The 17230-nt window shown below is 36.9% G+C and overlaps 1 protein-coding gene across 1 annotated transcript in view; it reads left to right on the top strand.

Moving 5' to 3' along the window:
- The window catches only part of DOCK4 (dedicator of cytokinesis 4), a 224171-nt gene that overhangs the window by 121699 nt on the left and 85242 nt on the right, over positions 1–17230 (top strand). The window contains exon 13 of the mRNA XM_058804667.1: positions 6247–6372. Coding sequence (XP_058660650.1) covers positions 6247–6372 — 126 coding nt within the window. The remainder of the gene's footprint in view (positions 1–6246; positions 6373–17230) is intronic.

Raw genomic sequence — 17230 nt, 5'->3', positions numbered from 1 at the left:
AAGCACTTCTCTGGGCAGCCTTTTCCAATGCAACTTGTAACTTGAGAGTAGGGATGGACCCCCAGCTCACTGCAGCCTCCTTTCTGGTGGTTGTAGAGAGGGATAAGGTCTCCCCTTAGCTTCCTTTCCTCCACATTAAGCAACCCCAGCTCCCCAGCTGCTTCTCATAAAAACTGTGCTCCAAGACCCCTCACCAGCCCTGCTGCCCTACTCTGGACATGCTTCAGCACCTCAGCTTCCTTCCTGTGGTGAAGACCTCAAAACTGAACACAGGATTTGAGGTGAGGACAGGGGAACAAACCCTCCCCTGGTCCTGCTGGACACACTCTTGCTGCCTGTGGTTCAAGTGGCTCTCAATTTAAACCCAGAAATTCCTAGGTAAGGCTGCATAGTAACAATAGCTGGTTCATATTTCTATCTTGGAGTTGCATTATGTTTTTATAAGCCTTTTCCAAAAATTTCTTCTACTTGCTGGATATAGTGTTGACTTCCTTCATTTAATCTACTAAAAGAATACAAAATCTTTATTTTTCAAAATAAAAATTTTTCAAAACAAAATTTTTCAAATTATTAATATAGCACATACACAAGATTTTAACTTCTTCAAAGAATATATTTATAAGTTGTTTACAATTGTTACCTAGGTTCTTATGTTGGTGGGGATTAGATTTTTAACATTTTGTTCAGATACCTATTAAACATCTGTTTCCTTTGAAATAAGACTCATAACTGGAATACAAATAGCTAAATTTCTAATACAATTCTGTTTCCATGAAGAACTGCACTTCATGAAGGAGAAAATAACAAGTGTTTCCTTGGAACCTTTTATTTGCACTAGAAGCAATATAAACCACTTATAATTGCAGAATTGTGTATTTTGCACACTCCATAATATTCTAGCTAACCATCTAGTTTGTATAAATGTAATTTAAAAAATCTTTGTGCAAGATGGTTCACCTTTGCAGTGTAACACTGTAGTGTGCAAATGGGTGCTGCCATGCCCAGTGACTTGTTAATAGAAAAGGGCAGCAGTGATGTTGTTAAGGCAAGAACTGGAGACAATATTTCTGAAATTTTTATTGTCTTTATAGGGTAGTTAGGCTAGATGCTTATAATAGTAACTTAGCCTTTTGGTCCTTCATCCTGTGGTAAGTCTGGCAAGAAATACTTGAGGTTCTCTCACCTACCTTGTAAAGAAATTCCAAGCCAGTTTTGAATGACAACTAAATCTCATTTGCATTTAAGTGTCTCTCTTCCCTTTGAGGAAGAAAAACATCCCTACTTTATACCCTTGAGGGCATTTCTGACAAAAATCCTGACAAAAGAGCTCCAAGAAAGCTGTCAAAGTGTTGCAATGGCATTGATGCGTTCTTTTTTTAGTGAGCTAAACCTCAGAATTTAAAACTGAGGAAAAGAGGAGTTTGAAGTTTAATTTGATAATTCCAATTAATCAGAATGAAATCTTCAAAAAGGCCATCAAGGACTGAATCTAGCTCTCCTTCTTTACCTCTCTATTCCCAGACTGTAATTTGTGGGATTTTCTACTCAGAGTTTTCTGTGGCCAAGATTTATACAACTGTTGGTCCCAGATCACATTAAATCGGTAAACCATTTGTTTGTGCAAATCTGCTGGTTTTACCTTTACCTTTTTACCTTGTTACTTAAAACACTACTGGAAATTGGAACACCTGTAAGCCCTCAAAAAGCTTTATCATCTTTAGGCAGTTTTGTTTGGACAGATGCCTTATTTTATTACTTTTCTTAAAATACAAACAGTGCTGAATAACATTCTGTCGGAGGTTGGTTTTTTTTTCTTCTATCAGTTTTCTGAGCAGCTGCTAGGCATTTTCTTCTTAATATGATCAAGGACTCTCTGCTGCCAGTAGATAGAAGCTGACTGTAAATTATTTCCCCTGCCCCCAGAAGCCCAAATGCAAATAAAGTTGGTCTATAAGCATATTGAACAGATGCCTTTTGTCATAACTAAGTGCAGAAATAAATAATGCAGCACAAAAGCTGTTTGAAGGTAAAATTACAAATCTAACAAAAATCTGGTATTCTTATTCAGCAGATTGACAATTTTCTGCATTGCCTTTCATCTAAATAATAAAAATCTGTCTTGGGTTCAAATTTAGTACAAGTTAATAGTAAGAAATTTCATGTGCTTGCAAAAGAAATAAAAGCATATCTATTTGCAGTGCCTTACAGAGTATTGTTGTAGTGGTTTCAGAACTGGGGTAAATAAAGAGTAATAGCTAACACAAGATGTTTTAATTATCACTGGGGAGGTAATTGAAGCTTTTTTCTGAGGGGACAAAGCTAGGCTACAGACATTATTAAAAAAATGTGCCAGTCCTTCAGAGACTGGATAATAATTTTTGTTATGTTTTAGCTCCTAATATTCTAGAAGTGGAAAATGTATAGTTAGGAAGTTTTTGATGGCTCCCAGGTGTAATAAATGGTGTAGTGGTCCTATCAGCCACAGTCAGATGGAGTGTATGGTGACATGCTGCACATTTCTATTTTGCTTTGTCTGTGAACAGCTGTCCCATCAAAATGCTCTATGTTTTTCTAAAACTAATAATTTTGCTGTGTTTAACCTGGCCTAGAACACTTCCAGGAATGGGACATCCACAATTTCTCTAGGCATCTTTTTTCAGTGACTCGCCACCTTCACCATAAGGAATTTCTTCCTCACATTTGATCTGAAGCTCCTCTCTTTTAGTTTAAGGGTGATGTGTTTCAGCTTGTGAGTTCCTCTTCAATCTCCTTTGTTTTGCAATGTGCCTGAGGGAGTCCCTCTTAGGCTGAATCTGCACCCTTCTGAAAATCGGAATGTGATGTTTCAGTATGTTTTGAATTATGTTAGCTAATGCTTATTGATTCCGGTAGCTCAGTTTATAATAAGCATACAAACTCTAGACTCTGTGAGTTATTCCATCTTTTTTAAAGTACCTCTTCCCCATGATTTTTATTACATTTGCATGGTTCCTCAGTCATGATGGGTGTCTACTTTCTTCTGGAAGTGAATTGCAATTTTATAAACCCATGAATATGGGATTGCTGTGGCTTGCAACTGGCCAAAGGCTTTGTGTTTGGCTGACAGCAAGGTCCTCTTTAGCTATCTGGCTTTGACTGCCTGGACTTGTCTTACCCTGTGTTGTTCTGACAGGAGATTTGTTCTGACTTGTAAAAGCATATATCAAATTACAAAATAATCAATTTTATCTGCCCTATTATAGCTCTTGCTTAGTTTTGTGCAGTTGTGTGGTGGATGTATGCTTTGTATGTAACAAATACCTATGACATGTACTTAGTGTAGAGTTAACCAGCTCTAACCCTAGACTAACATGGAACACAGAAGAATAAAGACATGTGACCATAACACACCTTGGAAGTACTGGCACAGGATGGTACTAGAGGCCTGTGGACAGCTCACCAGTGGCCAATTATTGGTCATCAAATAGTGTGGGTTTGAGAGCAGAGTGAAAGCAGTTCTGGGGGCAACCCTTTGATATATAGTATGCTCCTATTGCCCCTCTCAACATCCTGAAAGTAATATATTGTGGGGAATTCAGGCAACCTGTTCTGTAATGTGGGCATCACACCTCAGTAACACTATGCCTCTTATGATTTTAGGCCCTTAATGGAGGGTAGCCTGGGTGTCTTCCAAAATTTGTGGAGCTTTGACAGAGCAATCTGAATGCTTACCTGGGAATTACGTTCTTTTCATTGATTAGGTAGAATACGTGTGCTCCCAACTTAAGCATTTTACCGAAATTATCAGTTCTACTTCTTGTCAATTCCCTTTTTTTGACAGCTGGGTCCTCAGTGGTAAAACTGTTCACTTGAAGACTTGATTTTTGGAGGTTGTTCAGATTTCCTTCTCTGTGCATCCTTGCTTTGTTTCCGTTCTGGCTGACTTTCACTCTTTCTTATTTACTAGCCTCTTTACACCATATAACCAAATTTTTTTAAGTAACTTTGCCATCTGTAATCCAGTGTTCTTCATTTTTCTGAAGAGCTGGGGAATGCATGCCATTTATATTCCAAAGATGTATTTAAACTATAAGTAAAATTACTAACCTGTGTTTCAGGTGTGTTCACTGAGAGATTTCTTGATACTTTTGGATGTATAAAGATGACTCTTCATTCTCCAACAATGAATGTCATGAAATGCAGAGCTCTATATCTTTCTTTCCTTGCATGAGCGAGTGCTTAAAATCCTTGACAGATAGTTTTTTTTCTCAAGTTAAAAGTGTTTAGCCATTGATGAGGTGTTTTTGACATCTGATTTTAAAGTTAAATAAAATTCTTCAAGGGAATGCCATGAAATTTATATTGAAAGAAAATTGAATTTGGAGTCTTCAACCTTTGTTTAGAAAACACAATAGCTTTACACCAGGTGGTGTGCAATATCTGATTAATGCTGTTGTGGTTGATGTGATCTGTAACAATAGTAAATGGGTTTTTCAGGTTTCCAAGGAAACAGTGCAATGGGGGCATATGAGGGCATGATTATACATGTGTATGTATGACAATTTCTTAAAATATAAAAGCAGCAAGATTTGGGGTGGTCTAAATATCCATATTTATCAGGGAGCTATACCCAGCCGAGCTCTTCCCATACAGCAATGAAAAACCTTTCACCTGCTCTAACAGAGCCTGAATTTTGCTTTGTACCAAGCTTCTGTACTGTCAGCTAGCCATGGTGTGGTTTGTTTTCTCACCTGCCCAAATAATGATTGTCACTTCTTCCTAAAGGTCGTTCACTGTATAACCATAGAACAAATTCCCCTATAAAGATAATTAATATCCATGGCATTAAATACAGTCCTTAAAATAGAAAAGACTTTACTGAATGCTTTTTCTTGTAAGATTTCTTTATGCACCCAGTTGGAGATGCGTAGGCGAGCTGTTTTTATGAGAAGGAAGGTTTGGTCAGAGTATCACTTTCTCTGGAGTTGCCAAAATAAGAAAATGTAAACATAGGTAAGGGGAAAAATATAAAAGTTGTCATGGTGATTATAAATATGATCTGCTGGAGCCTGGACTGGCAGTACATAGTGCGGAGTTTTGAGCCCTGATTTTAGCAACTGCCAGACTTCAAGTAAATTTATTCAGTTGAACAGTAATATGGTTGTAGGGAAAATTTCTTTCAAAGCCAAAAGGACTGATGACCTTGTTGTTCAGTCTGTGTTGTACATGTTATTTGCTTCAGCTTAATCTCAAGTTCATTATGACTCTTCTTCTGAGTGGTCTGTTTATCTCCAGTTGTTGAGTGCATACAAAGCTTTTATCTTCTCCTTGATCTGTGTGTTGACACAGGATATGCCGTAGTAATGCTGAAGGTCAGGCAAGATTAATCTTTACAAGCTGTGTCATTCTGACACTTGCCTCAGTGATTATATTTGCAATAACCAAAAGGCATGCCTGTTGCTTTTGTTAATCTCAACTGTAATGAAGTATGCTCTTTGCAATTTATTTGTGTACTGCAGATGTAGTAGAAGGAGTTATGCTTCCTTGGTTCTAGAGGAATAAAAATTGGAAAATTATTATATGGCCACCCTTGCATTTTGCGTGTCTTCTAGCGAACATAATGAGTATGATTGATTAAATCTGGTAAATGTTGAACAAAAATTGTAATTTTAGTCCTTATGAAATTACTGTTCCTAAGACAGTAATTTTATTAGCTTACTAGAATTTTTTCTTCAAATTTTAGATGAATAAATTATATAACTCTGTATGAGTTAATACAAAGTGATACACTGTGATGAGACTTCTGTGTTTCACCCATAGCTCAGGGCAAAAATTGTATGTGCACTTTTTCTTGCATGTCAATAAAGGCAGGGTTGTGTTGAAGGAAGTGAAAAATTAAAATGATACCAAATGCCCTGATAGCAAAATTTCTCCAAATTGACCTCTTTCTAGTTCTCTTTCTAGTTCTCTTTTTAGTTAAAATTTTGTCTGTCCCTACTGATATAATTTTCGTTCATGTCATTGTGGTTCAATTACACATCAGTAATAATTTGCTAATGTTTTCATAGGTAGTTGTTTTCAAGTCTTTACTGATTTTTTGATGTTGATACCCTTCACAAATACACTTTAGAATTGAAGTAGGTTGGCTTCCCCTGAATTTCCTGTTCTCAAGAATGCATATATACTTGCAAATACATAAAATTTTTAAGTAGTACTGATAAACTGTTTGAATGTCTAAGTTTTCATTGCTTTTCTCTTCATTTTCAGGTCTTGCAGTTTCTCTTCAGTTGCTTCATGGAGACATAGAACAAATTAGGAGGGAGTATACATCCAGATTTACGCATGGAGTATCCATAACAAGGAAACTAGGTTTTTCCAATATTATAATGCCTGGTAAGTTAAAGAGAAAACTATCCTGCTAAGCAGTAAAAGAAAGAACTTATGAGAAATTACTTGATTTTCAAATGAATACTGCATTCTGAAACATCTTAAACAGTTCCTGAGATTTTTATATTACCATTTTTTCATAAAAATAGAAGAAACCGTGTCCCAGTGGCGCCATTACATTATATTGTATAGTTGTCATGCCAGTGTCAAAACAACTATGGCTATAGGAGCCTTTTTTGAGAGATGGAACCCCCCTTTACAGAGGTGAAGATGAGTGAATGCAAGCTGCAACTGCTGAGCTCTATGCAGGTAAAAAGATAACCAGCAGAACCAATTCATAGGAGCTGGTAGCTTTTTAAATAAAGACTCACAGAATTTCACTGATACTGTACAGCTTCTGCTTTCATGAGGTTTGTTTCTCCAAAATAGAGATGACTGGAAATGGACAATAATATAGATGTAGAGGCTTCATTTTGTGTATATTATATGACAAAATAGGCAAATACTTTAACCAATGCTAAAGAGTGTGGAAAGATTGTGTCAGTGTGATTGTGAAGAAGCAAATAGCGGAAGAAGATCATAGAACAATTTATAACTACATCCCTGAAATGAAATTTTGTAAACGTTCAGTGGGTTGCTGAAAATTAGGAAGCAAATGTCTCTTTAAAGGCAAAGCATACTTTCAAGCAGATCAGTTTTGCATGATTATGCTGTTATGTTGTTGCTGAGGAATGTTGCAGGGAGGAGCTCATATCTTAGTTTCAGCTGAGTCCACGCATACAGTCTTGACTTTCTCAAATGTAAATCATCCCCATGACTTTCAGATTTTTAATAGGGACTATCTTCTCCATATAAAGATCTGTCTTTGCGTTCCTGTGGACCTAAATCAGAAGTAAACTAGGGTTCTGAGGCAAGAATAAATAAACTTTCATACTTCACTGATCGAGGAGGTCTTAAACAGGCATTTGAAACTCAGTAATGAGGCTCAGCTTTAGCTGTGGGCATGTCTTTCTCTTGAACTTCTGCCTGAAACTTGACAACTGAGAATTCACTCTTGTGTGCTTACTGCCAATTAAACATCTGTCCTTCTGCATCCTTGATCAGCACTACTGGTCACTTAAAACATGCACAATAGCACAAGTTAATAAAACAGTTTCAGCACTACAATGAAAATGGTGTAACTGCAGTATTTAGAATAATGAAATGCATAAGTCAGGTGCCATTTAAATTGAAGTTAGTTTCTATATATATGCCTAATGCAAGCAATTCAATTGACATTTTATGGCTTATTAGCTAGGCTTTATTTGTTGTCTTACTGTTGGATTTGAAATTTGAATAAAATGGGTGTTGTAGATAGTCTGTTAGATAGCAGTGGAAGCAGTTTTACTGAGCACACTGTAACTCCTATTAGGAATAATTTCCCCAGTTATCTATGATTTAGTGACCTGCTGCTCTGTGTTATCAAATTTGCTAAGTTCTATGAATAGATCTCTTATCCCTTCATTTTCCGCTTGAGAAATAACACAATGTACTAAACTGCAAGAAACATGTTATAGCAGGGTAGTGTAATCAGCTGCTGGAGGAGTTTCTTGACTCAGTTTCAAAGAATTATGCAGGTTCACTTTGTCACTGTTTAAATTTAAAAAATAATGGGTTCTGGTATACTGCTGTCTCAGTCCAATTGTATGCATGCATGAGTTTAAATAATGTACAGTTTCTTTGTGTGCTGGCATAGAAGGGATTTCTCCTAAAGAGAAATAATCATCTCAGTCTTGCAATGATGAGTTTCAAGGACTAAGCAGAGTAGTATGCCCTAGGCCCTGAAATGCCCTCAGCAACCTAGCCTTTGAAATGCTTTTTTAATTTAAAGCTCCTCTTTCATTCTATTTATCTTCTGGTGGGTTTTTTTTTCTCACAGATAAATTAGAGAACTTCATCTTTTGCCACTAGAAATGGTCATTAATTAGATCTTATTTTATATTTTTGTTGAAACGGTGTTGCTGTGGCTAATTAACACTTAGGTTAGTGTTGTGAATAAGACTCTTGAATTATTCAATAAGAAATGCTTCATGCTGCTAAACTGCAGTATCTCTCTTAGAAATGCCATATTTTAAGTCTCTCTCCTATTCTGGTATATTTAAACTCTCTCTGACCTTCCTTTTTTGTCATACCAATCCTTTTCTCTGTGGAGGTTTTGCTGTGAAAAGTAACTGGGGTCAGCTTACATGCCAAAGCAGAACTGACAAAATAGTGCATGTTTTTATAGAGTAATGTGTTTTGTGTCACTGCAGCTTTGACAGACTGAAGCCACAAATACACTGTCCAGGACAGTTGGAACTTCTTAATGAAGAACTCCAAGTATTTTAGGAAATGAAGTAGATGGATGGAAAAAAGTATAGGGCTATGATTTTAAAAGTCTGTGAAATAGATAACTTATTTTATTCTAGCCAACAAAAGAAGGGCAGGCAGTGAAAGTGTCAACTTGTGAGGATAATCAATATGCTTTTTGTAGGTTTGACCAGGATTTCAGGGCAGACTCCATGCAAGCATTGGTAAATTCTCTTCCAGCATTCTAGTGTGGTTGTCTGCAGATATACAGCCAATATTCGCAGGAAGCTTTGTACAACATTGAAGGATACCTGTGCTTGCACACTGAGTTTCTGTGTTCACCACTTCCTGACAACTACATCATTATTAATATATAAAATTAAACATTTGGTATTTACAAATCTAGTATACTTTTGAGGAGCACTCTAAGTTAAATTTACATACAAAATAGGTAATGAAATATGAAAGTCCTTTTCCTATGCATACTTTTACCAGCGTTTTTTGCTATTTTATGTAGTTCAGTGTTATGGAATCTCTTTTCAAATTTGACTTAGAGCACCTGTATCAGTGCATGCCTTCAGTGCTGTTCATGCTCATGTGTTATACACGTGCATGTACACATTCTTTGGTCCCAGTGTGGAAAATATCTAATTCTCTAAATAAGGCTGATCACTAATATGTGTTGCCTGGAGTTTTTAGAATTGGAATAAACCCTAGCACAGCTGTTTGTCTAAATGAGGACTTAACTGGCTTTGCTAGATGCCCACTGCCTCCCAGTTGTAAATAGACTAAACTTTTGTGTGGTAAGCATACATACAGGTGCATGTCTCCTTTAGTTGTGCATTCCAGATCAGAACTGCATCTGCTTTGCTTCATTTAAGCTACACTGATCTTAACTGTGCTAAGTCTATTACTGGTAGTTTACTGGTAGTTGTTGTCTTAACTGCTTGGTACATTCAAAGACAAAATCCATTCAGTGTGATACAAAAGCATTTAAAATAATCTCATCATCTTCCTGTAGAATACTTTTTTCACTAAGCAATTCAGTGAAGTCCAAGCCTTCCTTCCTGGAATTTTACCTACAAACTTCCTCTATACAGCTTTGTCTATAGTAATATGACAAGATAATTCTGACTTAAAACAGCTAGGGATTTGATTTTGAAAGGCTCAGTGACTTAGAGACTGCAGCTCAAAATGTCTTTATCCATAAAATGTACTTTGGTGTGTAAACCATTGGCCTGTTGGCTGACATCTCAAAAGAATTTCTCAGGTAGATATCAGTTAGCTATCCTTTTTTTCAGCTTATGATCTGAACTGGTGCCATTACTGCTGCTGCTGATCATGACATGCTTTGATTTAAGGATAAGAGTTAATATTTCTTCCTTTCCATCCAAATTATTAAAATCATATGCTGTTGTAAGAGGTTAAAGAATTGGTGCATCCCTACAATGGTTCTACATTGACCAGTGTTTACCTTGTACACAAGCTTAGTGTGGTATCTGTACTGGTATCTAGAGCTGGGCTAGTCAATCCTGACTGGAGAAGTCTTGGCTTGTAATAATTAACCTGGAATTTTTTGGTCCTTTTTTATTTCTGCGATAAATTTTGACAAATGTCATTGCTAAAAACTCTACATGCAGCTGTACTATTAAGCTTTGTAGAGGAACTTTCATTCTTTCGAACTTATTTGTCCAAGATTAAAAACTGCATTTTGTTTCAACATGGTCTTTTTCTTTTTTGCAATTTAGCAGATAAAATGAGGTGCCTGGGATATTGCTGTGCTTTTAAGTTTCCTATGTTAAGCTTTCATATGCTTAATTCAAGAAAAGTAACTGAATTTTTTTCCTATCACTCTGCATTGCTTTATGTTTGTCACCTTTTAACTTCATTAGATGTCCTTTTGCTGTCCAGTTAAATCTCATCAGATCCTGTCCTTCAAAGCTACTGAATGTACTAATCGTGCTTTCATCTGGATTATTAAAAGGCCTTTTCATGTCCAAGTACACACCAACCTTTCTTACTATTTTCAGAAGCTTTTTAAAATAAAGCTAGAAATAGAATCTTTGTCTTTTTATACAAATGGTCTCAAAAAATGCTATCTTTGTGATAACATTCATTATCAATTATGTGATTTTTGACTAGAGACAGTCATTCTTTCAAAGCATAGAAAAAGATTCTGCAAAAATGTAAAGGTGTTGTATTCATGTTGTCTTCATATTTCTCAAGTCCCATACTGTACCAAGCTGTTCTTCTCTGCAGCACAGTCCTTTGTGTCTCTTCTCAGGGGCTCCTCCTGGGCTCTTGACCCACCCCTTTTATCCCAGCTATCTTTACAAGCCACAGCTGCTGGCCAACTAAGGACTTCGCAGCTGTGACTCATTTAGAATAGCTAGGATCTGCTTATCTAATACATAGGACTCTCACTACATTTCAGTTGTTGTATTCTTATTTCTGTTACAACAATACATATATTCAGGGCTCCACATTTCCCCCCTTTTCTTTTAGCAATTACACAATTACAATACACATACAGTCCCAGCTCTCAGGCTGCCACAGCTCTCAGCTGTCTTAGATATATACATAGAATATACACATACCCCTATACAGTGTCAGCTCTCTGGCTGCCACAGCTCTCGGCTGTCCAGGGAATTCCATACCTTCTCTCGATGTTTGGCTGTGTGTTCTTCATCACGTCGGGGTCACCAGTTGTTGTATTCTTATTGCTGTTATAACAATACATATATTCAGGCCTCCACATAAAGAAAGCTATAGAATATGTTGTCTTCATCATGGTAAATGTCTGTATCTGCCAGTGAGCTTGGAGTTAGTAAAGAGCTGTAGATTCTAGGAGAAGAAATCTATATCTGACACACTTCAACATTTTTCTTCCTTTAGCAATGGAGTGAATTTTCCCAAACTTTTCTTTATACTATATGAAGTACAAACAATTAAAATTTAACTTCTGCCACTGGATATATTAGTTACACAAAATATGTGTGAGCAATATGGTGGAGTAAAGACAAACCCTGCATTTTGACCTTTCACAAAACTGTAGTACTGTAGGAGGAATATCCTCTGCTTTTCAAATCCTATTTTAATACTATTTAAAAACTTTAATCCTATCTGTTGAAGGAATTAACATTTATACAAGTCACTGGAGAAAAGAAGGGTATGATGCATTTCATTAGACAAGTGTAAGGAACTTGTATATTGTTTTTCTTCTCCTTTCTACTCCTCTATCTTATTTTTTTTGGTTCATTAGAAACTGAGGGAAAAAATAGAAGAGAACTCTGGAAAGGGAAGACAAGCCAGAATTTAATTGTACTTCCCTTGATTTAAAATTGCTGGAAATGAAGAATAGGGAAAAGAGTCTTCTGCAGTTTATGGTATTTGAAGAATAAGCTGGCTTTCTACTGAGTATAGAATAAGTAGCAGTGATGCATGGGAGGTGTATGCAAGGACAGTTATGGCTTGGAAGTTTTTTTTTTTATAAACTGGGTAAGGAACACTGGCAAACTAACAAATGAATGTTTTAGCTCTGTTAAAGCAAACAGTCTTTCACAATTGTGTTGGAAATATTTTCTTCATTTTGAAGTTTGACAAAGTCAACAAGTCAAAGTTTTCTGTTGAAAAAAGCTTGCAATTTTTTTATTCCTCTCTTGTTTAAAGCAGCTTGTTTTTCATTTCATTGATAGAAGGAAGAGAAAAAGTCACGGAACAATTGGGTATTATGTGGTAAATGTACAATCCATTTGAGATATGAAAGTATTAGAGAATTCCTTGTAAAGGGCATTTCGTTTGCTTAATCAGATGTTTTCTGGTGAGTGTGTCTTAGAGTTTGTTGAGTGTTTCTGTAGTAAAGCTGAAAATGCAGATAATGTTTTATTAAAAAATAAAAGTAAAGTAACTGAGGGAAGTACTAAAAAAATCAGTTTATTCATCTCTGATTTAAATGTCCAAGTCTACTTAATCCAATAATAAAAAGGCAGTGATGTTACCAAAGTGACCAATGCTCCTAAAATCCTAACATATGCAGAGTTGTTTTAATTAAGTTTCCCATACATAAACAAGAATACTAGTCATAATATATAAAGTAGCTGCTAGTATATAAATAGTAGAAATTGCCTTAATTTTTTCTGCCTCTTCCCTATAATATACTTAAATACAGACATACAACCTGCCCCAAATAATTCTTTGTCAAATGTCACCCAGAAGGTCTCAGTCTGAGTTTTTCTTTGTATGTATGTATTTAAGCACTAAATAAAAGCTTTTCTCATTCTTGAGTCATGTGTGTATATTACTTATAAATATTTTGAATGTGTGCAAAACTTGCTTGGTTGTTCTTTGCCTCAGTGATGGAGAAGTGAAGATCTGCTCAGTGGGGAAAAAGCGCTGAACAGACAGCTGACTGGTGGCTGTCACAGTCTTTAAAACTCAAACGTGTTCACTGGCAGCTTCAAGCATGTCAATGAGATTTGCCCCCCTTTTTGAAAGTGCTGAATATATTCCCTGATAAGCAGCCAGTCAGTCTTTCAGTATCTTCTAAAAGGCAAAACAAAAAGGAAATTGTTTCAGTAATGGGATTTCATTTCCTACAGTGATGAAATTCTTTGTGAAATGCAGCATGCCTGTGTGTCCTACTAAGCTGCTGTCCTTAAGAATGCCCTTCTCTCAGATAACATTCTTCTGTATTACAATTTTCATAAATGATCCTAGATTGCTTAACTTGATTTTTTTAAAATTAATTTTTGTTTTTAAATTAAATGTGTAAGAAATCAGGAAGGGAAGAAAAAAGAATAGTTGAGTGAAGACCTGCTGGTCAAACTAAAGGACAACAAGGAAATGCAGAAGCAGTGAAAGTACTAATAGGTGTGCTGGAAAAAATATTGAAATATTGCCCAGTTGTGTAGTGATGGGGTCAGGCAAAGGCAAAGTTGGAGCTGAAATCAGCAAGGGAATGCAAAGAAAAATAAGAACTTCTGTAGGTATTTCAGCCAGAAAATAAAATAAAAGCATACTCCTTGTGATCAGCATGACTGCTAAACTGGTCTCAGCAGATGAGAAGAAAAGGCTGAGGTACTCAGCAATATTTTTGCCTCAGTCTTCACCGTAAGTCTCTCTTCTCAACCTCTCAAATCTGTGGATCTCAAGGCAGGGACTGAAGGGAGCAAAGTTCCTCCCTCTGTAGGAAAACAGTAACACCTGAGGAATCTGAACATAATTAAGTCTGTGTGACCTGGCAAGATGCATCTCAGGGTCCCAAGGGAATTGGCTGATGTAGCTACCAAGCCACTCTCCTTGATATTTGAAAAGTCATGGCAGTCATATGGAGTATCCAGTGACTGTAAAAAAGGAAACGTTGCATCATTTTACTTTTTTTAAAGGTAGGAATGCCAACACAGGGTGCCCAGAGAGAGTGTAGCTGTCCTATCCCTGGCAAGATTTAAGAAAAATTGGAGAGGGCTCTGAGCAACCTGCTCTAGTTGAAGATGTCCCAGCTCATTGCATGGAAGTTGGACTATGAAATCATCAACATTCAACTGCCAGAAGGGGATTAGCTAAGCTTCCTTAGCACTCTCCTCAAGTTAAAAGTTTAAATCACCTTCTGCTGCTTTTTTTTTTTTTTTATATCCTCCCACTGGCAGTTGCTACACAACTCTTTTCCCATTCTACAAAGTATTCTAAGGATCTTTTTTCTAGAATGTTTTCATCCACAAGGTTTACCTTCTGGGTTAGTACCATTTTGTCTGTGCCACAGCCAGAGATCTTCAGTCCCTACAACTGAAAAATTGTAAGAGCTGTTCAAGATATATTTAGAGTATAAAGCATCTCGTTAGCCCCTATTTTACACAGATGAACAGGAACTTCCTTTAAATGAAATTAGGTTTTTTTGCTCTTCTGCAATTAATGGTTCTAAAGGTCCTACAGTTCTGAGCAAAGCTTTCAAAAAAGCAGTTCCAAACAAAAGCTCCTAGTGAGGTCTGTATACTTATTTTTAAATTATTGGCTGTTGTCAGTACAGCAGTAACTATCAGAGATGCTTGTTCAAATACACTCATGCTGTGTTTTGTTACCCTACTAAATAATAAAATTGAAATTTATTTCACTAGAAAGCTTTTTGAGGATAACTGGCAAACTAAACTCCTGTTTCTAACGAAGACACTACCTTTGATCTTTGACAGCTATCTTCTGCTTGAAAACCTTGTTTCATATTAATATGCTACAAGAGATTTTGCAGTTCTAAATAGGTTTGAAATACAAGAAAAGTCTTGTTATAATATCTGTGTTGCAGCTGCATCTCACAGGTTTGTCAGTGTAAGTTTAAAAGCAATTTTGTGATGAAAAATCATTGCTTTGATGCTTAGGTTAGGTGCAAATGTTTCTATAAAAATAGCAGTGCAAATGATGGATTCATACAAAGGCTCTCCTGAGGCTTGTACTGATCTGACTTTGTCCTGACTAGTGATTACCTGTGTTGTTCCTGTCACCTGAGATTCTGTGGGTGCAGTTAAGCCTCTCTGAGCTGGGGGCAGTTTACATGCAGGTCCAACTTGGGAGCAGCAGGAGACCAGAGCTTGTACACAGGTCCTTGATAGTGATGATGGAGCCTCCAACCTATGAAGGAAAGGCAGCCTGCAGAGGCATCCCATAATAAAACTCTGCAGTGGCCATAATAGGTCCCTGAACACACATTGTCATCTCCAGCCTGGAAATTACTCCTGGCTCTTTTCTCTTTACTGCTTATTTAATATTTGTAGTTTGTAGTTTGCAGGTTAAGAAAGGCTGACCCTATTCACTGCATCCTCCATCAGTCCTCTTGTGGTTGTTTTTGACTTTAATTGGCCTTTCCTCCTGTTCCTAATATTAGATTTTGCATGTAATTGATGCTGATCAGGTGTCTGTCCCTCGCCCCCATTCTGCCCTGGTACAATTCATTGCTAGCTGGATTGAAGTCATGAAGCTTTTGCTTCATAGGTCAGAATTTTTGAGCTATAATGTACCTGGTAAGCCCCTACAGCTGGGACAGGAGGGGTTTGGAGCTCTTCCTCTCTTAGCCCATGGAGAGTCCTTTCAAGATAATTTTGCCAGATTAAACCTGCGATGTATTGGCAGGACCATATGATGAGGCAGGTACTGCCAGTGCTGTGCTGTACACATTTCTATTTAGCAACTCAGACATTTCAATTCAACACATTTCATTTACAATTAAATTCACATGCCGGAGTGGCTGTCCATGCAGAATGTGCACTGAAAGCTTGTGCATGTTATGTCTGTATTCACACCACTGCAGCTTGACTTTGTTGTCGTTGTTAAATTCTGTGAAAATTCAGTTTCCATATGGCTTTAACCCTCACTTAATACTAGAAGCTCTTGTAGGAATTTGTCAGCCTGCTTTTGGTGAAAAGGTGAAATCATAGGGTGCTAACTAAGTCCCAAAGTGTTGGGCTTATTGGGTCACTTCTGTAATTAGGACAGAATATAACCCTTTTCAACACATTCAGTTGCATGATTGTCAGATGGACAACCAACTTCCTTAGATACACTCCTTGGTCCTCACAGTTCTGATTTTTCCCAAAACAGCTTATTACTTCCCCCTCTCATAGGGACCAACACCAACTTTTTTATGTCTTCTTTGTTGTTTACCATCTCACACCCAATGTACAACAATCCTCTGTCTTACCTATGCTGGTTGTAACATGTTAACCTCATTTTTTTTCTTGAAATAATGTCTAGAAAGTAGCTTTACCAAGATAAACAGCTTTTTAAGCAGTGAAATCATTCAAATAACACAGAAATGCTACAAAAGGCTTCTTTAATTTGCTTTTCTCCAGCATCTGCTGACTCAGTTCATAACCTACATGAAGTATCTTTGACTTCTAAGGAGACTTAGGTAGTTTAGCTTCACAGAAAATGTTTATTGATTTTAAACGTGTGTGATTCATTATTTGATAGTCATTTCTTACCCAGAAAGCTGACAGTCCTAGACAAAGCTGATTTGATGTGGGATTTGACTCTGGCTAAGAATGTTACTAACCGAGTATTGCTCTCCGCGTGTTCATTTCACAGTCTGGATGCCCTAAATTCAGACAGGTGAAAGTGACCTGTAATAACAGGGGCCAGGGAATGGAAATGCTCCATCAGAGCAGGGAGAAATGAGCTGCCCTTTGTTTTGAAACAAATACTTTCAAGTGCTCTAGATCTTGCGTACCACTCAGTATCATTATAGGCGGAGGTAGGTTTGTCACTTCAAAAGCTGAGCACGTTTTTTAATATTGTTTTCAGTTGCTTATTCCTGTACCAAACTTCATGCTGAAAACAGCCATTGGATGTTTTCTCTGAGACAAGCTTGGAGAAGGAGACACTGTATTTCTCAACACAGAAATGGGCTGGAATTAGTGTGTTGCATGTTAAATCTCATCTAAAGCCTCTGTCTGATAGAGATTTAATTCTGTAGGTATGTTTCAACCAGTAATTAAAATCTGATGTACTGTGCTGTTTGAAATGTGCCCTTCCTGTTTCTGTGTTGATTCCTCAC

Source organism: Ammospiza caudacuta, chromosome 5 (assembly GCF_027887145.1).
Source record: "Ammospiza caudacuta isolate bAmmCau1 chromosome 5, bAmmCau1.pri, whole genome shotgun sequence".
In the NCBI taxonomy this organism is placed as follows: Eukaryota; Metazoa; Chordata; class Aves; order Passeriformes; family Passerellidae; genus Ammospiza; species Ammospiza caudacuta.
The sequence above is the reverse complement of the archived record's forward strand: the minus strand, read 5'-3'. Positions and strand labels throughout refer to the sequence as shown.